Raw genomic sequence first — 24,901 nt, 5'->3', positions numbered from 1 at the left:
CCTCAGCCTCCCAAAATGCTGGGGATACAGGTGTGAGCCACCATGCCTGGCCTATTTTTTTTCTTTTTTTCACACCTGGCCTATTTTTTTCTTTTTTTTTTTTTTGAGACGGAGTCTTGCTCTCTTGCCAGGCTGGAGTGCAGTGGTGTGATCCTGGCTCACTGCAACCTCCGCCTCCCAGATTCAAGCGATTCTCCTGCCTCAGACTCCTGAGTAGCTGGGAATACAGGCGACTGCCACCACGCCTGGCTAACTTTTGTATTTTCAGTAGAGACGGGGTTTCGCCATGTTGGCCAGGCTGATGTCGGAACTCCTGACCTCAGGTGATCCATCTGCCTTGGCCTCCCAAAGTGCTCAGATTACAGGTGTGAGCCACTGCGCCTGGCCCAAGATCTATTTTTGTATAAGCTGCCTCCTGTCCTTTCTTCAAAGAGGGCATCCAGAAATAGATGACAGAAAAGAAAATAATTAAGTCCCAAACTTCTCAGAGAGAGTGCAGAAGGCTAAACTTCATTCATTCAATAGATATTTATTGAGCACGTACTATGAGCTTGGCACTGTTTGAGACACTTGAATAGAGCAGTGAATTAAACAGGTCAAAGTCTAACCCTGAGGAAGAATCTGTTAGAGGGAAAGACCAGCTCAGGAACACAAGTGAGGCATGGCTGCCCAGAGTGCATGTGTAGGTCTCTTCGTGGGGAAGACCATTTGATGTAACTCAGCTATGGTTGTACTTAGTCAGCCTTTCAATAACCAGTGGGGAAGAAAATGTTGACTCTTAGTTGCAGCTAGGGTCATGTACTAAAAACATAACTTCTGCTCATTCTCCTGCCCTAAACCTTGATTCTGCCTTTGACCACTCCATTTTTCCCTTTAATGCCAATTCCATGTTCTCTTTAGATGTCAATAGTGCCCTCAGGAGACAAGATATGAGAATAGTTGGCCAGATGGCATTTGTCTGTATTTTAATCAAAATGCCCCATTCTCTTTGCCAGTGTGAAGCAGCGATGTACTGTGTAGGGCAGAGACAAGAAACAGTACAGAAGCCTGCGGCAGCTTTTTAGGTTTGCAAGGTCAAGAAAGGTACCCAGGCCGGGCGCAGTGGCTCATGCCTGTAATCCCAGCACTTTGGGAGGCCGAGGTGGGTGGATCACGAGGTCAGGAGTTCGAGACCAGCCTGGCCAACATGGTGAAACCCCACCTCTACTAAAGATACAAAAAATTAGCCAGGCATGGTGGCACGTGCCTGTAATACAAGCTACTTGGGAGACTGAGGCAGGAGAATCGCTTGAACATGGGAGGTGGAGGTTGTGGTGAGCTGAGATTGCCATTGCACTCCAGCCTGGGTGACAGGGCAAGACTCTGTCTCAAAATAAATAAAATAAAATAAAATAAAGGTACCCAAAGGCTGGATTGGCTTAAATCTGTCAACCTCAGTGGCAGCACCCAGCACCATGATTGTGGGAACAAAGCCTCCCACAGTCAGCTGTGAGTAGATTCTGAGAGCCAAAGTACTGACATGTTGAGGCAAGTGGGGTTCAGGGAGAAAGTGAATGAGAGAAGGGCCTGAACAGTGGTTTTCTATGTATCTATCTCCTCCATGGGCAGTGAGTATTTCTCCTGCATTGTCTCATCCAGGTTTTTCTTTTTTTTTTTTTTGAGACAGTCTCGATCTGTTGCCCAGATTGGAGTGCGGTGGCTGGATCTCAGCTTACTGCAACCGCTGCCTCTGGGGTTCAAGCAATTCTCGTGCCTCAGCCTCCCAAGTAGCTGGGATTACAGGTGTGCACTATCTGCCCGGCTAATTTTTGTATTTTTAATAGAGAAAGGATTTCACCATGTTGGCCAGGCTTGTCTCTAACTCCTGGCCTCATGTGATCACCTGCCTCGGCCTCAAAAAGTGCTGAGATTACAGGCATGAGCCACCACACCCGGCCTCATCCAGGTTTTTCAACCATTTAATGAAATGTTATTATCCTGTTTCTCACTCACTTAGCTGAACCCGATCACTAACTTTGATGAGTTTGTACCATGTGCCATGCGTGACCTCTTTTTAATTGACTCCATATCCTTACGGGTTAGGTGTTACTACTCTTATTTTAAAGATCAATAAAGTGAGGCTTAAGAAAGATTAAGTAACCTTCTCAGGGCTACAGAGCTGGTAGGTGGTGGAGCTCAGATTCAACCCAGCCGACCTACTACCAGGATTCTGCATCTCAAGTGCTTTTCAGACATCTTAGGCACAAGGCAATCAGATGGCTGCTGTGATGAGTCATCTGAAGCTCACCTTACAATAATGTCACCTCCGTAACAGAAGGACCCTAAGGCAGCAGCCCTCAGATGAGGCAGGGAAGAGAGATCCCATTACTCACCTCCAGGGAAGCCTCTAGTAACCTGCCACTCACGCATGAGGACTCCCTACCCATCACGCACATGTCCAGTGCAAGTTGTTTATTTATTCAGTAAACATTATTAAATGCTACTATATGCCAGGTACTCTTCTAAGCACTTTTTTTTTTTTTAATTGTTGTTGTTTTATTTTTTTGGAGACAGAGTCTCGTTCTGTTGCCCAGGCTGGAGTGCAGTGGTGTGATCTCGGCTCACTGCAACCACTGCCTTCCGGGTTCAAGCACTTCTCCTGCCTCAGCCTCCTGAGTAGCTGGGACTACAGCACACGCTCCCATGCCTGGCTAATTTTTTGTATTTTTAGTAGAGATGGGGTTTCACCGTGTTGCCCAGGCTGGTCTCAAACTCCTGAGCTCAGGCAATCTGCCCATCTCGGCCTCCCAAAGTGCTAGGATTACAGGAGTGAGCCACCACGCCTGGCCAGCACATTGTTAATATTAACGCATTCATCCTCACACCAACTGTCTGTGGCATGAGGCACTATTGTTTTCTCATTTAAATGGGGAAAATGAAGCACAGAGGTCTGAAGTAACTTGCCCTAGGTAACAGCTAGAAAGCAATGGGGCTTGAAATTAGGCAACCTGACTCCAAGGTCTGTTCTTTTAACGATGGCCAGATGTACTTCTAAACATCCTTAGGGAAAAACCTTCTATTCATTTTCAAATACATGTATTTCCCCTAAATGGTGGCCTGTAACAGGTCAAGAAATGGCTCTTTGTCCTGGGATGAAAAGCTTCGCAAGGGAATTATTCTCCATTCCAAGATGTTGGGTGAAACGAGGCTGGTTTTGGAAGGGGTATCTTTGGAAAATCTCTCAAATTTGACTTAAAAACTTCCCTGCAATACTGATCGTGGAACCTGGTGGACGCATCCCTTCAAGAGCTACCATGCTACCCATTCTTCTCAAACTGATGTTTTAGCAGCACTTCAAATCCTTAAAGCTCTTGCCTATAATTATAGCTGCTCTATAATTCATTGATCCCATGTTTTTCAGTGCCCCAAATGTGCCAAACACTGTGCTAGGACTGGGATCCAGCAAGGAAGATAGATAAGATTCCAGCTTCCATGGAGGGCTGCAGTGCAACAGGCAACTTCAGCCCCGTGTAATACAGGCTGTGAGGGGAGCACAGGGGGTGGAAGCACTGGAAGTGGAAACGTGACATCTAACCTTGACAGGGTACAGGAGGCCTCCCGGGGTCTGTAAGAGCAGGTACTGCAGAGCAGGAGTTCAGCAACGCCTACTGCACAGATGCCTTGGCGGCCAAGCTGGGATCTGAAGAAGGGTAGGAATTAGTGAAGTGAAGGGAGGGGCTGGGGGTGAACATGTTCTGGGGAAAGAAAAGAGACCCAGAGTTGAGAGCGCAAAATGGGATTTTTCTTTTTAGAAGGATCATTCTGCAAAGTGGAGAACAGATTTCAGCGGGCAAAGCCTGGGACAGAAGGACGATGGGAGGAGCCCTTTACTGAGGCCCAGGTGAGAGAGGATGGGAGGAATGGGTTTGGAAGGTTAACAAAAATGGATGGGAGAGGGTTAAGGAGAAGGAAGAATCAGGGATGGCTTTCAGTTTTCCAGTTTAGGTTTATCTTCCACATCGTGGGCAATTCTTTTTGTTTTCAACAAGATCACCCCGGGAGCGCAGACCTTCCCAGCCCGGGGGGCGAACGTGTGTGTATGGAATCAAGGTCTAAGGAACACACATCCCAGCCTTTGTTGTAAACGGGGAAGTCTAGAGCTCTTCAGGACAGGAGGAAGCTCTGGCTTCTTGTAGGGAAAGGTTTCGCTCGAGGCTCTACCGCCAGCGTCTCGTTTCCGCGTCCCCCACAGCCTTGCGACAGGTAAACTCCAACGGTTGTTTCCGGATTTTACAGAGGAGCCCAGGAAGTCTGCGTGAACCCTGCCCCAGTCACTTACTCTGCCCAGTAGGTGAACATGAGGCCCAAGCCCCACGCTGTGAATCCAAGTTCGTTTGCTGGGCACGGTAAGTGAACCCTGGGAGTCCTGGACTCTGGTGAAGGCCACCATGCCCTACCTGGAGGTTGGTTAGGGTCTAACATCCTCTGGCATCCAGGGGAAGGGATTGCGTTAGGATTTTTTTCTCTCGTAAAAAAGTTCCTGTCTCCCCCTAGAGCCAGGCACACGCCTCCCGAGCCAGACCACTTGTCCCAGGCACAACGTTTTTTGACTCTTTGCCTCCCCTGTTCCGATCCCCCTTCCTCTCCGCCTTAGGTGGCAGGAAAATCCTTTACCTCCGACCAATCCCACCGATGCCGAGCCGCGCGCGCGCGCGCGCCAACTCGAGATCCGTCTGTGCACGCCATTGGCCACCTCCACCTATGCGGGGTGACGGGCAGCTTAGCGGACCTATCGCCGAGGGAGGCGGAGGCCTCCAGCCCTCCCAAAGCTGCTTTGTTAGGGGCTCCTTGGTCGTCCACCGGCCCGCCGCCCCTCCGCTGCCTGCGGGAGGTCTCCCCTGGCCCCGCTGCCGGAGCCTCGCAGGAAGGCATCCCCGGAACGCGCGCGGCCCGCACCCCTGCAGCCGCGCGCTCCGAGCCGGGCTGCGACGCGGATACTCGCCGTGCGCCCGTAGTCGCTCACCAGCCCAACTCCGAACGCCCCGCTCCTGCGTCCGCCGCCTCGGATTGGCTGACCGGAGGCGGAGCGATTGTCAGGCGGCCCAATCGGAGCTCGGTTTCCCACGGGCTCCCGCTGCCCGGCCCCCGAGGCCGCCGGCGGAGGCGCCTTGACAGCTCCCATTGGCAGACCGCGAGCGGGTTCGAGCCTGGCCGGTAGAGCAGCGCCGCCGCCGTCGGGCGCGCAGCTCTGCAGCTCCGCGAACGCCTTGGCGCCCGCAGCCCCAGGGGCCCGGCGGCCCCGCATCGTGCCCGGCCCCGTCGCGGAGATCCCGGACGACCGTCGCGGGTGAGTACTGCGGACCTGGGGGGCGCGGGCGTCCGGCCGGAGCCGCCCCCGGCGGACGGCGGCGAGGATGCCCAGAGCCTCAGTGCCCGTGCCGGGCACGTTCTGACCCCCATCTCCCGCACACTGGGGCTCCCGGCGGGTCCTAGCTCCCCCCGATCGGGCTTTCCACGTATTGTTTTCGTGTTCACACACTTGGGAGGTGGGGAGATCCGGGGAGGGGAGGCAGGAGGAGGCATCCCTCGCGCCAAGGAGGGAGACGAGACAGTGCAGCCCAGGTGCCCGGCGCCGGATGGAAATGACAGCGTCCGGACGTCGGCATTCGGTCCTCTCGGCAGCAGGAGGTCAGCGCTGACCTGCGGCGGCCGCGGCACTTTGTATTTTATCGGCTGATTTTTGTCAACTTCGGGGAGGGCGTGCGTGTGCGTCCCTGTGTCTATGTTTGCGTCTTGGTCCCTGACTTAGGCACCTCCGGGCCTGGCTTTTCGGCGACGCTTCCTGGGCGCTCACCTTGGCGATCCGTGCCGTGCTCGGGGCCGGGCTCACGGGGCGGAGAGCCCGAGGGCCGGCGCACGGAGCTGGGACCCGCGACGAACCCCCGGAGGGGGCCATTTATAGCGGAATCCTGCGGGTGTGCAGACAATGCCTCATCCGGGCGGCAGGGTCCCGGGGCCGTGCCCTGGGTCCCCGCGCCCGATCCCGTCCCCGCCTCGCCCTCTCACCAGCTCTGCCGCTGCGATGTTGCTTCGCCGCGCCCCTCGCCACCCGGCTGGCGACCCGCGTGGGGCCCGCTTTTGTTTACAGACCTCGCCATTGGGCGAGAGCAGCGTGCCGTGCGCCCCTAGCCCCAGCGTCTGCCGCCTGCCCCCTCCGAACCTGGAGAAGTTGGTGCGCGCTGTCAGGTGACGCCCCCTCCCCCTGGCCGCGAGGCGGGATGCTGCAAAGGAAAGATGCCGTCTCGGCGCCTTCGCGCCCAGCCCCCGCCGCGCACGGCGCCTCTAGGTCCCCTGCACCCGGGGGCGCCCGTGTCCCAGCCTTGGGCCCAGGCTGGCGGCCCTCGGGGCGCCGACTCGGCCACGCTCACCCGGTTCCAGTCGCATCTTCTGGGCTAGCCCCCGGGTCAGCCCAGGTTGACTCGGAGCCTGCCTTTTCCCGCGCGCTGGCAGGTCTTGAAGGACGCGCGCGAGCCCTTGGGGACACTGTGCAGTCTGTGCCCGCCTCGGTAACACCCGCGCGGCCCCGCGGGACAGCTGTGCTGCATCCCTAGCCAGAGCCGTCCGGATCGGGTTACCCTTGCACGCTGACTTGGCGCATACTTTTTGAGTTGGAGCAGAGGTTGAGAGCCTGTGCGCTGAGGTCAAACCAACCCGGGTTCCAGTACCTGCCCGGTGTCACTCACAAGCTGGGTGATCCCGGCCGAGCTACTCTATCTTTCTTAGTCTCAGTTTGCGCATCTGTCAAGTGGGGATAAAGAGTAATCTCCAGGGGGCGGGGCTTAAATGACCATATAGATTAACCTCATAGCACAGTGACAGCCACGTATGAAACATTAGACTCCTGTTGATGTTATTCTGTGTTAGGGGAAATCTGTAATAGAGGATGACCCCTTGTCGCTTTCCTTTCTGCGTTCTTCACTCCTCCAACCCCGATTTCTTTTTATTATAAAAGGCATGAAGGACTGCTGTTCTCAGCTCAAACAGGACTTGTTTTACTTGGCCTTAGGTTTAATTAGACATATCTAATCGCTTGCAGCCCTTTTAAAAATGTGTTTGAATTTCCATTAGGTTTTAGTTGTTTCTTCTTTCTTCTTCAAGACTCTGCTGCGACCCAGACCTGGGTTTGGAGAAGGAAAAACCCTTCCAGGTGGAAGGCAGTTGCCCGTGAACCAATGACTGCTGTGGAAAGTGATTAAGTCCAGGAAGGAGGGAGGTTTGAACAAAAAGATGTCTGGAGGCTGGGAGGGAACACTTTCTAGGAGAGATGAAATTTAAGCTGTGCCTTGTAGCTGAAGAAGTTTGGTAAATTGCTGGTTTCCAGCATATGCTCTTTTGTATCTCAAGGTAAAAAGCCGGGCTGGGGAGGATGGAAGCCTTTGCGTGGTAAACATCGACGTTGCTAAGTTATTACCTTTGAAAAGGGGAGAAATAAAACTTCAGGAAGAGGCTGTTGACTAAGCAGGGAAGGTAGAGGAAGAGAATCAATTTCATTGAATATCTTCAGAATGTCCTGAATGTGTTTTGACTTGTTTTTCCTCCACTAGCTCTGCACTGCTACTTTTCTTTAGGCAAAAAGAAAAAATCAGTTTCATGTGGAAATAAACAAAGCAAAATAATAACAGTCCTTAATCAGATAAATAGTTTACAAAGATGATCTCAGGCTTAACGACAGACTAAAATTTTATTGGAAAAAAAACTTCCTGTTTTAACACCCTTTTGCCTGTTGGAATAAATTATTGGGTCCAACAACACATTCTTTGAATGTAGGCCCCAGGGGCCTTTGCTAGCCAAAACAAGCAAACAAACAAACATAAACTCGACTTGGAGGCTATCCAGTGGTTGGAGAAGCCCTCAGGATTGCGCTCTGTCTCTTCTGTTCCCCTGGGCCTGCCTCAGTTACCCTGAGTAGAATTTGACTCCTGTGAACCCCATATTCAGCTGTTGATGTGGAACGTGGCCAGTAGCATTATTGCTATATATCAATTAATAAATATGATAACCTATTTAAAGTTGAGCTCTCAGAAATGATTCCCATCCTTCTTGTACTTGTTCTGGGAATTCTCGCGCCCTTAGGGATGCTGAAGGCCTCTTTCCCCCCTACTGTTGTGTGGGGCTCAAATCAGTTGGGGGCCTAGACTTAAAAGGGAGCACGTGGTTAGGGAATCTCATTAGCTGACAATTTAACTCTACTCTAATGCTCATCCGAAGAGCCCGGACAAAGACTTCCTCTCCTTTCCCTTTGCAGTTCTCTCTCCTTGCTCCTCTCTCCTCCCCTCCCCCTCTAAACCAGAAAGGAAAAGCGTTGGGCCTGTCTCCTTCCCACCAGATTCCTGCAGTTCTCGTGTGCGCACTGAACCCCAGGCATTCTGGAGCCCTGAGCAGGAATTCCTTGGAAGAGTTTGCTGAGGGCCTACTAGGTGCATGTGTTAACACTTCTGCGATTTCTGCAAGGATCGTATTGTCTAAAGGAGAAACGTGTTTTGTGAGACAACCTTTCATAGATGTGCAGTAGAAGCCTCTGGTTTTTCCAAATGAGAAAGGCAGGTGAGAACATGAGAGTCCTATCAAAGCCTTGCCTAGAAATCAGTGCCGGGAGAGGGGGCTTCTGCCTGTTTGTCAAGGGCAGAGGAGTGGGAGTGAGAAGCCAGGAAGAGAATTCAGTTCCTCTGGGCCAGGTGCAGATTCCCATGAAGGTGCTGAACACCACGGACTCAGGCTCGTGGTTAAGAAAGAACCTTGTAGGCCAGGCGCGGTGGCTCAAGCCTGTAATCCCAGTACTTTGGGAGGCCGAGACGGGCGAATCACGAGGCCAGGAGATGGAGACCATCCTGGCTAACACGGTGAAACCCCGTCTCTACAAAAAAATACAAAAAATTAGCCGGGCGAGGTGGCGGGCGCCTGTAGTCCCAGCTACTCCGGAGGCTGAGGCAGGAGAATGGCGTAAACCCGGGAGGCGGAGCTTGCAGTGAGCTGAGATCTGGCCACTGCACTCCAGGCCGGGCGACAGAGCGAGATTCCGTCTCAAAAAAAAAAAAAAAAAAAGAAAGAACCTTGTTTGTTTTACGATCTCCAGTCGTTTTGTCTTCTGTATGAAAACCGCACTTTCACTGGGGGTGTGTGTATGTATTATATACACATGTATGTTTACATGTACATTTCCTTTCTAAATTAAGCAAATAGGTAGAAGGTATGTTTCTAAGGGTGTCTCTCTGTTTTTTTATTTTTTATTTTTTCCTCAATTCAGGACCAGAAAAATCAGATTAGCAGGGCTCTAGTAAACGTTTCTGTTTCTCCCAGTTCTAAACTTCAAGGCTTTTCATCTCTAAATACTCCATTTTATATATGCTATAACTCCTGTGTTAAAAAAAAAAGAACAAATTCTCTCTCATCATCATTGTAGGCCAAATCACTTATTAAAAAAACAAGAAAAGAGACATTCAGAAATAAAGCAGTACTCAGCAAAGAACATAGTGTTTTTTAAAATAAAACAATGCTCTAGTGTAAAAGGGTACATGATATTAATAGTTAGGTGGAGTTTTTCCCTTCCATTCCCTTCCCAACCTCTGGCACCGTCCTCCACACCCTCCAGCATAAGACCTTCCCTGTTCCTGTGGTCTCCAGGGACCTCATTAAGAAATTCATACGGGCCTAGACTGTGGGCATGGGAAGCCGCAGAGATTCCTCCAGTGCTTGTGTGAGATTCTTCTAGAAGACCTTGAAGCTCTTTCACTAGGTGAAGAGGTTCTCCCCCTGGGCTGAGGCACAGCTGGGAGACTTTGCATCCTACCGCAGAGCCCTGGAGTGGGGACTCAGCTCACTGAAATGATTGCAGAGATGGAGGGGGTGGGGGTACCACGCAGGCAATGATCTGAGAGCTGATCAATTGTCTGCTTTCAGAGGATGTTAAACAAAGAGTGATGATTCATCGAAGAACTCTGTGGGAGGAAGTTTCTTTCAGCTGAGCACAATCTCGGTTTCAGAATGGGCCCAGGGCCCTTTGAGGCTTCATCCTGTCACCAAGTATTTCTTTCTATAAAGGAAGACTTGGGTGTAGTTGGAGCGGGGGCGTCCCAGCCTTTTGGAACCTAGCAAAACCGAAGTATAATATGGATATTTCCTGTTTGGGACCACTTTGAATCCATGAAAGAAAGATGAAAGAGAGGTTCAAAACCAAAGTGTCTTTGGTTTTAAAAAAATAACACCTGTATTATTTATTCCAGCTTCTGCCCCACTAGAGTACGATTTTATTAAAGAGCAAAGGATTCTTTTTTTTTTTCTTTTTTTTTTCTTTGAGACGGAGTCTTGCTCAGTGTCCAGGCTGGAGTGCGGTGGCGCGATCTGGGCTCACTGCAAGCTCCGCCTCCCGGGTTCCCGCCATTCTCCTGCCTCAGCCTCCCGAGTAGCTGGGACTACAGGCGCCCGCCACCATGCCTGGCTAATTTTTTGTATTTTTAGTAGAGACGGGGTTTCACCGTGTTAGCCAGGATGGTCTCGATCTCCTGACCTCGTGATCTGCCAGTCTCGGCCTCCCAAAGTGCTGGGATTACAGGCATGAGCCACTGCGTCCGGCCAAGAGCAAAGGATTCTTTTTTTTTTTTTTTTTTTTTCTTTGAGACGGAGTCTTGCTCAGTGTCCAGGCTGGAGTGCGGTGGCGCGATCTGGGCTCACTGCAAGCTCCGCCTCCCGGGTTCCCGCCATTCTCCTGCCTCAGCCTCCCGAGTAGCTGGGACTACAGGCGCCCGCCACCATGCCTGGCTAATTTTTTGTATTTTTAGTAGAGACGGGGTTTCACCGTGTTAGCCAGGATGGTCTCGATCTCCTGACCTCGTGATCTGCCAGTCTCGGCCTCCCAAAGTGCTGGGATTACAGGCATGAGCCACTGCGTCCGGCCAAGAGCAAAGGATTCTAATGCAGTTGTGCTGGGAGAAAGGTCTAACTGGGAGGCAGCGGGGCTGAGGGTCCAAGCTTGGAATGAGTGGAGAAGCTGATTGGAGATTGGGCTATGAGGATTCAGTTGCTTTTCCTTAAAAGACCCAAAACATGCTTCTCTGTGACCATGAGGAAGACAGGATATCCTGCCAAAAAATCCTACCTTTACAAAGCCTGTTTCCAAAGAAGCGCTCTCCTGCCTCCCTTCCACTATCCCTCCCACCTTGCCTGAGAGCTGCCAACCTTGTAAACGTAGATCAATCCATCAATCCTAGTTCCTGCTCTTGGTTTCGTCTGCCCACTCTGCAGGGGTAATAATGAGCCCCAGAAAGCCACCACATCATCTGAGGGCAGTGGGAGGTCAGAATGAGGAATGGGTCTTGGAATCCATTCTGCTGGGGGAAGTGGGGGTGTCAGGGACCATGGAAATGGGGCGAACAGGATTTGCTACCCATTGCTTGCTCGGGAGGGAAGGTGGGATCGTGGCAATAGTGACATCTGCTTGTTGAGTCTGAGGGGCCTTGGGGTAGGGGTGAGGGTCTGCCCTGCAGAACCTCTCCTCTGAGCCTTGTTGGAGGCCTCCAGTGTCTGTTGGGAAAGATTTTGCAGCCCATGGCCTCATCTTCCAGGGCTTCTTCAGATCCTGGGGACAGGATCTCTATCAACCCAAACCTCTTTTGGCCATCAACTGGGCTGGGTGGCCGCATTCCAAGCAAATGATAATTTCTTGCAGGAAAGTCGAGGAGGGTCTCCTGAGCTCGTTCCCACTCACTGTTTGGGCAGTGTTTTCAGAGGCTGGGAACCACGGGGCTTATTCTAGCCATGATCTTATGTGGGTTTTGTTTTATTTGAAACTTAACATCAGCCTCACCCAACCAACTGGAGTAAAGTGTACGTTCTTTTCTTCTTGCAGAATGTGCATCTCTATCTCCTCACAGGACATAGGATATCTTTGGAGAGTGATAATTTGGAGGGCAGGTTCTTTAGCATAATGTAGGCTCCCTGGGTTCTGATAACCACAGGGGTGCATTTCCATACTGCTAAGGCCCTGAGCTCCCTGGGGTATCCCAGGACACTCCTCCTTTTTGCCTGTTGCCTGGTGTCATCATTAATTCTACCACCTGACATGCTCAAAAATGACCCACTTTGGTCTCTCAGAATCCTGTGTCCCAAGTGTCCCAGCTGTAACTCTGAGTATGTTTTAAATAACTCTATCTAGTACTGTTCTGATGGCAAATTCTGCTTTGTACTGGTGATTAGCAGCATCTGCCTTTTGGTTTCAAAGTGTGTTCTAACTGGGGTCGGCTGTGCTGGTTGGTGGAGAGATGAACGGGGTGCCATGTGCACTTCCTTTCACCTAAAATTTTCTTTGGATCCCAAAATTATTAAGGCATTGGAATGCTCATTTTTGCCATGGCAGAATTTTGACCTTTTTATGGTGATTCTTACGGCCTACCCTACATGTGGTATGGTAGGGACTTTCTACAGGTTTCTTGTTCTTATTTTTTTGGAGATGGAGTCTTACTCTTGTCACCCAGGCTGGAGTGCAATGGCACAATCTTGGCTCACTGCAACCTCCGTCTCCCAGGTTCAAGCCATTCTTGTGCCTCAGCCTCCTTGGTAGCTGTGCAGGCGCCCGCCACCACGCCTGGCTAATTTCTGTGTTTTTAGGAGAGGCAGGGTTTCACCGTGTTGGCCAGGCTCGTCTCAAACTCCTGACCTCAGGTGATCCGCCTGCCTCGGCCTCCCAAAGTGCTGGGGATTACAGGTATGAGCCACCGTGCCTGGTGGAGGTTTCTTGTTCTCTTAAGGATCCAACCTGTATGTCTTAGCTACTTTTGTAGTAGGGACTCAGTTTTTGTCTATCAAACTTGAGTTGGTTTTGCTTAAATCACACTTAATTCACAGTTATACTCAGTAATAATGATCTAGTTTAATATTTTTTCTGACATAAATTATATTCTTATTTCATGCAGATACTTCACTCAAGTAATGCAGAGGTCGATTTGATTCTAAAAACAGTGTGCAGGCTGGGCGCCGTCTCTACTAAAAATAAAAAATTAGCTGGGTGTGGTGGTGCATGCCTGTAATCCCAGCTACTCAGGAGGGCTAAGGCAGGAGAATTGCTTGAACCTGGGAGGCGGAGGTTGCAGTGAGCCGAGATCATGACACTGTACTCCAGCCAGGGTGACAGAGTGAGCCTCTATCTCAAAAAATAAAAAAAGGACAGAGTAATAATTCCATATAGCATTAAGAGACTCAGAACAGATGCACTTCTATTGAAAAGTATTGTAACAGCCTTCTGCTGTGGCCCTGTTTTATTTCCATCCAGCTTGATATTCTCTGGAAACAATTACATTTGTTGATTTTTGTTTTTAGTGCTTCTAGTGATTATATCTCTAAATAATATGAATATATGATTTAATTCTCAGCTTCCCGTTATGATGAGTGACAATTTCATCTCACCTACCTCCTTCCTTCTCCACATTTTTGATAATTATGTTTATGGTTCTTTTTTTCTTTTCTTTGAGATAGGGTCTCGCTCTACTGCCTAGACTGGAGTTCAGTGGTGCAATCACGGCTCACTCCAGCCTCAAGCAGCCAGGCTCAAGTGATCCTCCCGCCTCAGCCTTTGGAGTAGCTGGAACTACAGATGCATCCCCCTATGGCCGGCTAATTTTGTAATTTTTTGCTATAGAGATAGGGGTTCTGCTATAGTGCTCAGGCTGGTCGTGAACTCCTGGACTCAAGCGATCCTCTTGCCTCAGCCTCCCAAAGTTCTGGATGACAGGTGTGAGCCATGGCGTCTGTTTTTTTATGGTTCTTTTTCTTTTCTTTTCTTTTTTTTTTTTTTGAGGTGGAGTCTCACTCTGTTGCCCAGGCTGGAGTACTACAGTGGCATGATCTTGGCTCATTGCAACCTCTGCCTCCCAGGTTCAAGCAATTCTTCTGCCTCAGCCTTCTGAGTAGCTGGGATTACAGGCGCCTGCCACCATTTACATTAGCCATATTTATAGGCTAGAAATTAGCCTGGGTAATTTTTTTTTTGTATTTTTAGTAGAGATGGGTTTCACCATGTTGGCCAGGCTGGTTTTGAACTCCTGACCTCATGATCCACCCTCCTCCAGGCCTCCCAGAGTGCTGGGATTACAGGCATGAGCCACTGCGCCTGACATTATGGTTCTTAAATTGATTATTCTTTAGTCTTTATATTACTGACATAGACCTTTAATTTAGTTCCATCAACCAACGACGGTGACTTTGCCCTTGTGAAATTAGAAATGAATGTCCTGATCTTCTCTTTTTCTCCTTAACTTTCTTCTTGGCTCTACCCCCAGCTCCGTCAGCAGTCAGGAGTGGTAATATGTTGGTATACTGTATTTCTGTAATCATGATTAAATCTTCTAGGTTTTCTCTATAGATTGTTTTTATTTTTACAACAGTGTTATTAAGCTACACTTCCACCTCTTTTTAAAGTAGACATTTCAGTGGTTTTTGATATATTTACAGAGTTGTACAACCATCACCACAGTTGATTTTAGGACACTTTCTTTACCCCAAAAGAAACCCTGTACCCATTGACAGTTACTTCTTTTCTCTACCTTTCCTCCCAGCACTTTGCTACCACTCATCTACTTTCTGTTGCTGTGGATTTGCTTAGTCTGGACATTACCGAGAAATAGAATCCTATAATATGTGGTCTTTTGTGACTGGCTTCTTTCATTTAGCGTCATGTTTTCAGGGTTCATCTATAGTGTAACATGTATCAGTACTTCACTCCTTTTTCTGGCCGACTAATATTCCATTGTATGAGTATATTACATTTTGTTTAACCATGTGTCAGTTGATGGACATTGGGTTATTTCCACCTTTTGACCATTGTGCATAGTTACTGTTATGAATGAATATGGCACAAGTATTTGTTTCAATATCTTTTTTTTTTTAACTGTTTTTTTTTCTTTTGAGACGGAGTCTTGCTCTGTCACCCAGGCTGGAATGCAGAGGCATGGTGTTGGCTCACTGCAGCCTCCACCTCCCAGGTTCAAGCGATTCTCCTGCCTCTGCCTCCTGAGTAGGTGAGACCACAGATGCATGCCACCATGCCTGGCTAAGTTTTGTGTTTTTAGTAGAGACAGGGTTTCACCATGTTGGCCAGGCTGGTCTTGAACTCGTGACCTCAGGTGATCTACCCACCTTGGCCTCCCAAAATGCTGGGATTACAGGCATGAGCCACCACACCCAGCCTTTTAAAAAAATATTATTTTGGATGTAAACCTAAGAATGGAGTTGCCACGTCATACGTAATTTTATGTTTAACGCATTGAGGAACTACGAGATTATTACCCAAAGTGGGTGCACCATTTTACATCCCACCAGCAGTGCATAAGGAGTCCAATTTTCCTACATCTTCGCCAACACTTGTTATTGTCTGTCTTTTTGATTATAGCCATCCTTTTGGATGAGTGGCTGTATCTTCTCGTGGTTTTGATTTGCATTTCTCTAATAAATAATGTCATTGAACAGAACATTGTTTCATATGCTTGTAGGCTAATCATACATTTTCTTTGAAGAAATGTATCTTCAGAGATGTTGCTCATTTTTAATTTTTTTTGTTTTTTATTAGTAAGTTATAAGAATTCTTTATTCTAGTTATAAGTCCCTTACCAAATATATGATTTGCAAACATTTTCTCCATTCTGTGGGTTGTCATTTAATTTTCTTGATGATACCCTATGCATATTTATTTTTAAAAGCTGAAAACCAATAAAAATGTTTACTTAGTCATGATTCTGCCAATACTTTTCACTATGTATGTAGGTGGTATGCTAATTTACACTTCCTTTTCTACACTCCTGGCATGACTAATTAAGTTATAGATCAAGAAAAGGAACACAAGAAACATTTTGTTTTAAAACACCAATTTCACACTTAAAAAAAGCAAAACTTTGTTTACTTAAAAAACTCTGAATCATTCAGTTATTTTATTTATCAGAGCTTCTTGAAGGAAATACTTGCAATGAGAGTTGGAAGTGAACTACCTTTGGTATCAGCTTTTGGGTGTTAAAACTTTTGCTGGGTGGTAGTTTTTGTTGTGTTTTATTAATACAGAGGTTCTCAACTGGGGCAGCCTTGCCTCCAAACATTTGGCAATGTCTGGAGATATTTTTGGTTTTCATGGCTAGGAGGTTCTAGTGGCATCTAGCGGGTAGGGGCCTGTGATGCTGCTGAACATGCTGCAGTGCATAGAACAGCCCACCAGGACGGTGATCAGGTCCATAGTCATTGTTGAGGTTGGCCTGGCACAATGGCTCATGCCTTCAATGCCAGCACTTGGGGAGGCTGAGGTGGGCAGATCACTTGTGGCCAGGAATTCGAGACCAGCCTGGCCAACATGGCGAAGACCCATCTCTATAAAAAAATACAAAAATTACCTGGGCATGGTGGTGCATGCCTATAGCCCCAGCTGCTTGGGAGGTGGAGGCAGGAGGATTGTTTGAGCCCAGGAGGCAGAGATTGCAGTGAGCTGAGATCATGCCATTGCACTCCAGTCTGAGTGACAGTGCGAGGCTCTTGTCTCAAAACAAAACAAAACAAAACAAAAGGATGAGGTTGAGAAACCCTACATTTAAAAGACACAAATGGCCTGGCGCAGTGGCTCACGCCTATAATCCCACCACTTTTAGAGGTTGAGGTGGGCGGATCATTTGAGGTCAAGAATTCGAGACCAGCCTGGCCAACATGGCGAAACCCGTCCCTACTGAAAATACAAAAATTGGCTGGGTGTGTGGCACACGCCTACAATCCCAGCTACTGAGGAGGCTGAGGCCGCATGAGAATCACTTGAACCCAGGAGGCGGAGGTTGCAGTGAGCTGAGATCTTGCCACTGTACTCCAGCCTGGGCTACAGAGCGAGACTCGGTCTCAGAAAAAAAAAAAAAAAGACACAAATAACAAATACTATTCAAGATCGCATGTTTAAATTTCTTAGGAAAGAATCTTGTACTTTCTAGATATTTGGAACTCAGCTATCTTGAGGCATTAGCTTTTGGTTATTATTTTAGCTGGAATTAAATTAAGAAAGTGTATCTTTCTTTCATACAATAGAAAGTTCTTAAAAGCTAGATAATGATTTCAGGTGTTTTGGGCTTTTCTGTGCTTGAGCAAGTTCTTTCAATTAATGTCTTCTGGATATTGCTAATAACTGTGTCATGCAAAACTCATCCTTAACCCTCAAATCTGTTATGGTTAATGTGTTGCTGGGTGATTATTACAAAATCACTCCTCTTAAGCAGTTTATCGAGCACTGAAAATATTTTCAGAAAACGTTCTGAGTGTGGTGCATGGTCTACCATGACATTTCAGAAAAGATGTATGAATGTTCAAATAATTATCTCATCTTGAAATCTCTGTGATTAGAAATTACAATTTCAGTCCCCCAGTTATATCAATTGAACTTTAACATTTCATTGTAATTATAAAAATTAAAACCTTATAACTGTGGTCCTTAGTTAACTAAACAGTTTAACAATCGAATTCGTTAAAAGTAGATTGAAAATACTTACTTAGTTTTTTACCGCCTCCTGACGGACAGCTAATTGCTTTAATTTTGAGGGTTGGATCTGTCTGCAACCTTGGCCCTGTGAAACCCCACCAGTTGTATCAAACAATTCGAATTATCTTAAAGGTTTGTGGGAGTCTGTTGCCACAATTTCAGTGCACTTCAAGTAGGAATACTCAAATGACTGTCTCTTTCTTGGAAGATGGGGTCAAAACCAGATATACTTCGTTTATAAAAGTTGCTGGTTAGCATGAGGAACCTGCAGTCTTCATGCCAAAGACTTTAGAGATCCCAGTTAACTGCCCATTCTTTAAAACAGGACCAGTTAATGTAGCTTCTTAGAATGGGAAGGGCTGGCCGGGCGCAGTGGCTCAAGCCTGTAATCCCAGCACTTTGGGAGGCCGAGACGGGCGGATCACGAGGTCAGGAGATCGAGACCATCCTGGCTAACACGGTGAAACCCCGTCTCTACTAAAAATTACAAAAAACTAGCCGGGCAAGGTGGCGGGCGCCTGTAGTCCCAGCTGCTCGGGAGGCTGAGGCAGGAGAATGGCGTAAACCCGGGAGGCGGAGCTTGCAGTGAGCTGAGATCCGGCCACTGTACTCCAGCCTGGGCGACAGAGCGGGACTCCGTCTCAAAAAAACAACAACAAAAAACAACAACAACAACAAAAAAAGAATGGGAAGGGCTAAAATTGTTCCTTTTGGACAGACTCTGAATTTTAATTGTGGTAATCCATGTCTTCTCAGCCTGTGATACAGCAGTTCTGAATGTCATCCAAGTCAGGAAAAGTGAATTTATGAGCCTCCTAGCAACTAGCAACTAGTAAGCTGGAGTGCCTGGACCTTATCTTTATTACAACATGGGAGCCAGCCCCACTATTTTGGGGCACAGTCCCGCAGCCGAGACAGCTGAGACAGTGAGAGGGCTTTGGGGATACTGGTTTCAAGGGTGTAAGACATGGTCTTGGTTGCTGCATTACGGTTGGTAGAGAACTTTAATTTGGGAAAAACTTGAAAACTCTCAAGGTTTTTCAAGCTTCAACAAGTTACTTTGTGGAATTCTGGAGCAGAAGGGAGTCAGGTTTAATAGTTTTTACTCTCACTGTAGATGCTGTGACATGCATATCCTTGAATTTTCTTTCTCCTTTGCCAGGAATAAAATCTTTCTGACCTCTAGCAGTGTTAAAATGGTTAATAGCCTTTGATTACATGGGCCCACCCTTCTCCATTTTTCTCAGGCATACTGTGGTTCCTTCTTTCCTTCCTTCCTTACTTCTTTCCTTCCCTCCCTCCCTCCCTCCCTCCTTCCTCCTTCCCTCCTTCCCTCCTTCCCTCCTTCCCTCCTTCCTTCCTTCCTTCCTTCCTGACGGAGTCTTGCTCTGTTACCCAGGCTGCAATGCAATGGTGTGATCTTGGCTCCCTGCAACCTCTGCCTCCCAGGTTCAAGTGGTTCTCCTGCCTCAGCCTCCTGAGTAGCTGGGATTACAGGCGTGTACCACCATGCCTGGCTCATTTTTGTGTTTTTAGTAGACATGGGGTTTTGCCATGTTGACCAGGCTGGTCTCGATCTCCTGACCTTGTGATCTGCCTGCCTGGGCCTCCCAAAGTGCTGAGATTACAGGTGTGAGCCACTGAGCCTGGCCTCTGGTTTCTTTTTTAACATTTTTTCCCCCTTCTACCTGGGTGATTCTTCTGGAAGATTCCATCACATTTTTTTTTTTTAAATTACAAATACTACTTTTCATTACATAAAGTGTGCCAGAATACCCATTATAAATATTCTTTAATGTTGAGATTAAGGGTGGTTGTTATTTTCTTTTATTTAAAAAAATTAAAAAAAAATTAAAAATATTTTTCTCTTCCTATATGAAAGCAAGTTACTTTCTTCTGTATGATTTTTTCCAACTTTGAAAGATTTTGCAATGAGTAAGAGTTACTTGTATAATCGGAAAAATCGCATTGTGAATATGCACCTTCATCTTTGAGTGGGTGTGACTAGTGGACACTTAAGCCCCCCACAGTCATATTTTCTTGTTTTGTAATCCACTTTACACATGGAGATTAATCGCAAAGTGCTCCTCTCAACAACAAGGACCTTGGGAAGAATAAAGAATATGTGGGCTCTGTCAGAGTGAACAAAGATGAGAAAGCCAGTGGGGGCCACAGAGGAGCCCAGTGATTAAATCTCAATGGAAGGATTAGCACTATTAATGGATCCTTTCAGGCTGAGATTGAACCAAGACCCTCAGTCATCAGAACATTGTTGACCTTGGAGGGTTGAGTGCCTCCCCTTTTTTCCCCTTTCTCCTTAGACACTAGTCTTATATCCACAGTCCCAATCATGGTTGTGTCTCATGACCTTAGCTTTTCTCTGGGATTGCATTCTGGTTCATGAATGATCCCATCTTCTCTGAATGTCCCAAAGCATTGATGGATTTCCAAGACATTTAGTTCATGTCTGTGTTAGTTTCCTCGCTGTAACAAGGTACCTCAGTCTGGTGACTTAAGACAACAGAAGTTTATTCTTTCACAGAACTGGAGGCTAGAAGTCTGAAATCAAGGTGTCAACAGGGCCACACCCCCTCTGGAGGCCCTATGGAAAACTCTTTTCTTGCCTCCTCCTTATCACTCCAATCTCTGACTCCTTCACTGGCTGCATTCTCTCTCCTCTCTCTCTGTGTGTGTGTGTGTGTGTGTGTGTGTGTGTGTGTGTGTCTGTTTCCACATCTCCCCCTTTCCCTTATAAGGTTATCAGCTATTGGCTGTAGGGCCCAGCCTAGTTCAGTATGACCTCTTCTTAACTTGATTACATCTGCAAAGAACCGGTTTCCAAGGAAGCTCACATTCACAGGTACCAGGGATTAGGATTTTGACATATCTTTTTTTTGTTGTTGAGATGGAGTCTTGCTCTGTCGCCCAGGCTGGAGTGCAGTGGCCGGATCTCAGCTTACTGCAAGCTCCGCCTCTCGGGTTCACGCCATTCTCCTCCCTCAGCGTCCCGAGTAGCTGGGACTACAGGTGCCCGCCACCTCCCCCGGCTAGTTTTTTGTATTTTTAGTAGAGACGGGGTTTCACCATGTTAGCCAGGATGGTCTCGATCTCCTGACCTCGTGATCCACCCGTCTCGGCCTCCCAAAGTGCTGGGATTACAAGCTTGAGCCACCTCACCCGGCCGACATATCTTTTTTTTAGGGTCACAGTTCAACCCATAACCATGCCCAGCTGCTCTGTTAGACTGCCTGTTAGTTTATTTGTTTATTTATTTATTTATTTTGAGACGGAGTCTTGCTCTGTTACCCAGGCTGGAGTGCAGTGGTGCAATCTCAGCTCACTGCAACCTTCGCCACCTGGGTTCAAGTGATTCTCCTGCCTCAGCCTCCTGAGTAGCTGGGATTACAGGTGCCCACCATTGTGCCCGGCTAATTTTTATATTTGTGTAGGGATGGGGTTTCAGTTTCACCATGTTGGCCAGGCTGCTCTTGAACTCCAGACCTCACGTGATGTGCCTGCCTGGGCCTCCCAAAGTGCTGGGATTACAGGTGTGAGCCACCGCACCTAGCCTATTTTTAAATTTATTTATTTATTTATATTTATTTATTTATTTTTTGAGACCGTCTCCTTCTGTCGCCCTGGCTGTAGTGCAGTGATGTGACCTTGGCACTGCAACCTCCACCTCCCAAATTCAAGTGATTCTCCTGCCTTAGCCTCCTGAGTAGCTGGGATTACAGGCGCCTGCCACCACACCCAGCTAATTTTTGTAGTTTTAGTAGAGATGGGGTTTTGCCATTTTCGCCAGGTTGGTCTTGAACTCCTGAACTCAATCTGCCCCCACTTGGCCTCCCAAAGTCCTGGAATTACAGGCGTGAGACACTGTACCGGGTCTTAGGCTGCCTATTTAAATTGTTTAAGGACATGTTATATGGATATGTCCTCAGTGCTAAGAAGCTTGATTTTCTGAAAGCTTAGCTCTAATATGCCACCTTGTGTATTAAACTTTCAATGGCCATGGCTAGCCCTCCGGTCTAGACCTTGTTTTTCAGTCTTGTCTGACAGGACTCCTTGTTCAAATCCTTTGAGCCAGTGAAACAGGAGTTACTTCCCCTCTGGGATATATCCTGTTTTCTAATTCTTCTGCTCACACTGTTTCCAGATCTGGGACATTCCTATATCTGCATGTCAACATCTATCTCCTCTTCTAGGTCTGGTTGAAATCAGCCATCTTCTTACCGTTTTCCTCGATGTTCTGCTTCCTCCATGACTTGAAGTCGTCCCTTCCCTTCTGAATCGTCATAATGTTTCATGACTCTTTTCTGTGTGCTGTTGTAGCCCAGCTTGGGTCTTTGTGGATGCTTGCTAGACCGCAAACTCTTAGATGGCGAGGTCTCAGCCAGATTCATCGCCCATGGGACTGCTGTGGAGGAGCTTGGCCTGTGTTTGGATAAACTTGCCCCAATTTGTAACTCAGCAGTCTGTACACATGCACGATGCACAGGGCATTGCCAAGAGTGTGAGCTCAGAATGGTGGTGGCTGTGGGATGCAAAGCCCAAAGTTAAAAGGGAGTTTTACTCAGGAGAGATCAGAGGGAGCAACTTCCCTATGGGCCTGTTGGAGAAGAAAGTTTCTCTTAGTTGCTGATGAGCGGTTTCCAGCCAGGGTGAAACTGATGTATACGAAGAGGCAAAATGAGGTGGCGTGTACTCTGAGGGGGAAGTGGCATAGGCAAGCAGTTTGGAACCAGCAAATAAACAGAAACCAGAAAACCAAGAAAAGCATTGCACTGATATACCTTTGATTCCAAGGTGAACCCTTCTGGACCTGTTTTTTTTTTTTTTTTTTTTTTTTGAGAAGGAGTCTTGCTCTGTCACCCAGGCTGGAGTTCAGTGGTGCAGTCTCTGCTCACTGCACCCCCCACCTCCCAGATTTGAGCGATTCTTCTGCTTCAGCCTCCTGAGTAGCTGGGACTACAGGCATGCACCACCATTCCGGCTACTATTTGTATTTTTAGTAGAGACAGAGTTTTGCCATGTTGACCAGGCTGGTCTCAAACTCCTGACCTCAAGTGATCTGCCCCCCTTGGTCTCCCAAAGTGCTGGGATGACAGGCATGAGCTACCGTGCCCACCCGTGGACCTGGGGTCTTTTAAAATGTCGTAGGGACTGAGCAGCCCAGGACCTAACCTGCAAATGGTTGCAGAAGAATTTGTAGGTGGATGCTGAGCCTATGGGTAGAAAATCATGGATGATCCTTGAGGGAGTAGTAAGGGTTGAGGGGCAAGTAGAAATAGAGAGAAGCTGAGTTCCCTAACCTCACGGAGAAAACATTTTGCCTGGGAGGTGAGATGATCCCACAATGCTGTACCTATTACTAAGCCTTCAGAAGAAAGAGGGGGACTTTCATAGGAGGAGCGTGGCTTGAATGCCTGTGGCTGGGTCAAGGGTTGACGCTAATCTTCATTGCGCATGACCACAGAGGGAGGGGTGAGGGCATTGGTTTTAGGGAAAGTGAGGAAATTGCTAATTGAGATCTGATAAGGGTTCAGGCCTTTGCTTGACTTTCCCAATCTATTTTTCTAGGCAGTTGGGCAAGCGCGTAGCTTCTAAAGGGGGTTTTGCGCTGCACATGGATCAGCTTACTCGTTTAAAATGTATTTTTATTGACTGTGTGATTTTTGTAAGAACAATAAAATGCATTTAAAAGGAGACATTCTTCTACATTCCTAGGATAGGAACACATTGGTTGCTTTTGATTTTCTCTGTTCTTTCTTACCCATATTTTGGATGTACTTTTTATATAACTGTAACTCTTAAATAGATACAGCTTTGTATTTTGTTTCTTTTCAGGTAATGTTGCATCATTTGCATCATCAGCCTATATATTGTGGCCACTTTATCCTCATACTTCTCATTTATAATGGTCATACATTTCCATGAGTTCATCATTTACTTAACTAATTTTGTAATTGAACATTTATGTAGTATTATTTTCATCACTATTTTAAGAATTTTTTTGACCTTTTTCTTTTCTTTCTTTTGCCCAGGCTGGAGTGCAGTGGCATGATGTTGGCTCACTGCAGCCTCAACCTCCGGGGCTCAAGTGATCCTCCCACCTCAGCCTCCCGGGTGGCTGGGACTACAGGCAGGCACCACCACACCCGGCTAACTTTTGTATTTTTTGTAGAGAAGGGGTTTTGCCATATTGCGCAACCTAGCCTCAGACTCCTAGCCCCAACTGATCTGCCCGCCTCGGCCTCCCACGGTACTGGGATTAAGGCGTGAGCCACCATGCTCAGCCTGACATTCTTTAAGTATATTGCTTGCTTGCTTGCTTTTCTACATATTTTTCTCAGGATAAATTCCCAGGATGTGGGATCTGTATTAAATATGTATTAAATACGACATTGTAAAAAATAGCTTTTTTTTTTTTTTTTTTTTTTTTTGAGACAGAGTCTCGCTCTGTCGCCCAGGCTGGAGTGCACTGGCCGGATCTCAGCTCACTGCAAGCTCCGCCTCCCGGGTTCACGCCATTCTCCTGCCTCAGCCTCCCGAGTAGCTGGGACTACAGGCGACTGCCACCTCGCCCGGCTAGTTTTTTGTATTTTTTAGTAGAGACGGGGTTTCACTGTGTTAGCCAGGATGGTCTCCATCTCCTGGCCTCGTGATTCGCCCGTCTCGGCCTCCCAAAGTGCTGGGATTACAGGCTTGAGCCACCGCGCCCGGCCAAAAAATAGCTCTTGATTTGAATTGCCAAACTGCCTTCCAAAAGTTTTGATTGGTCTTCATCAGTTGATGTATGCATCCAAATATGAATTTATCAATATATGAGTATATTGGACTCACCACAGCCTAACTAGCAACGGAATCTTAATCATTTCACTTTATTTTGTTGCTGTTAATTGAGTCAGTATCTCCATCTCTCTCTCTTTCTCCATTTCCTTACTTTCAGGTAGACTTTACTTTTCGTGTTTATTACTTTAAAAATGGTTTCAAATGTTTACAAAACACTATCATTATCTTATCACTTAAATCATTCCTATGCCTCAGAGCAAAAATAAGCAAACAAAAGAAAACTATAAACAACTTGTCTTTGGATTCCTCTTCTGTGAGACGTTGTTTCTGAGGTCCTTTCTAGCTTCCAGTGTCTTGAGTCTTTGATTTTATGGACCAGAAGTTTAAGAAGTGAACAGGCTGGACATGAAGAGAGGCTCATCTGCAGAGATGGGGGTCCCAGTATGTTGCCTAGGCTGGTCACAAACTCCTGGGCTTCAGTGAGCGTCCTGCCTCAGCTTCCCGAAGTGCTAGGATTACAGGTGTGAGCCACCTCACCCAGCCACATGAAATACTTTTATAAGTGGTGTTTAGGACTATGACTAT

At 47.5% G+C, this 24,901-nt stretch overlaps 2 protein-coding genes across 2 annotated transcripts in view; one reads left to right on the top strand and one right to left on the bottom strand.

Moving 5' to 3' along the window:
* Window positions 1-3,891: 3,891 nt before the first annotated feature.
* LOC117096756 lies at window positions 3,892-4,998 on the bottom strand (the record flags this gene model as incomplete). The annotated part of the gene is given in 4 exon segments (XM_033234144.1): window positions 3,892-4,213; window positions 4,216-4,232; window positions 4,654-4,694; window positions 4,696-4,998. Coding segments are annotated over 4 exon segments (441 nt in total), but the record flags the coding sequence as incomplete, so codon positions are not given.
* Window positions 4,999-5,155: 157 nt separating this feature from the next.
* The window catches only part of TIAM1 (TIAM Rac1 associated GEF 1), a 446,951-nt gene continuing 427,205 nt past the window's right edge, over window positions 5,156-24,901 (top strand). The window contains exon 1 of the mRNA XM_033232292.1: window positions 5,156-5,326. The gene's annotated coding sequence lies outside the window, so the exon portion shown is untranslated. The remainder of the gene's footprint in view (window positions 5,327-24,901) is intronic.

Source organism: Trachypithecus francoisi, unplaced genomic scaffold, assembly GCF_009764315.1.
Source record: "Trachypithecus francoisi isolate TF-2019V2 unplaced genomic scaffold, Tfra_2.0 Lachesis_group14, whole genome shotgun sequence".
NCBI classification, from domain to species: Eukaryota; Metazoa; Chordata; class Mammalia; order Primates; family Cercopithecidae; genus Trachypithecus; species Trachypithecus francoisi.
The sequence above is the reverse complement of the archived record's forward strand: the minus strand, read 5'-3'. Positions and strand labels throughout refer to the sequence as shown.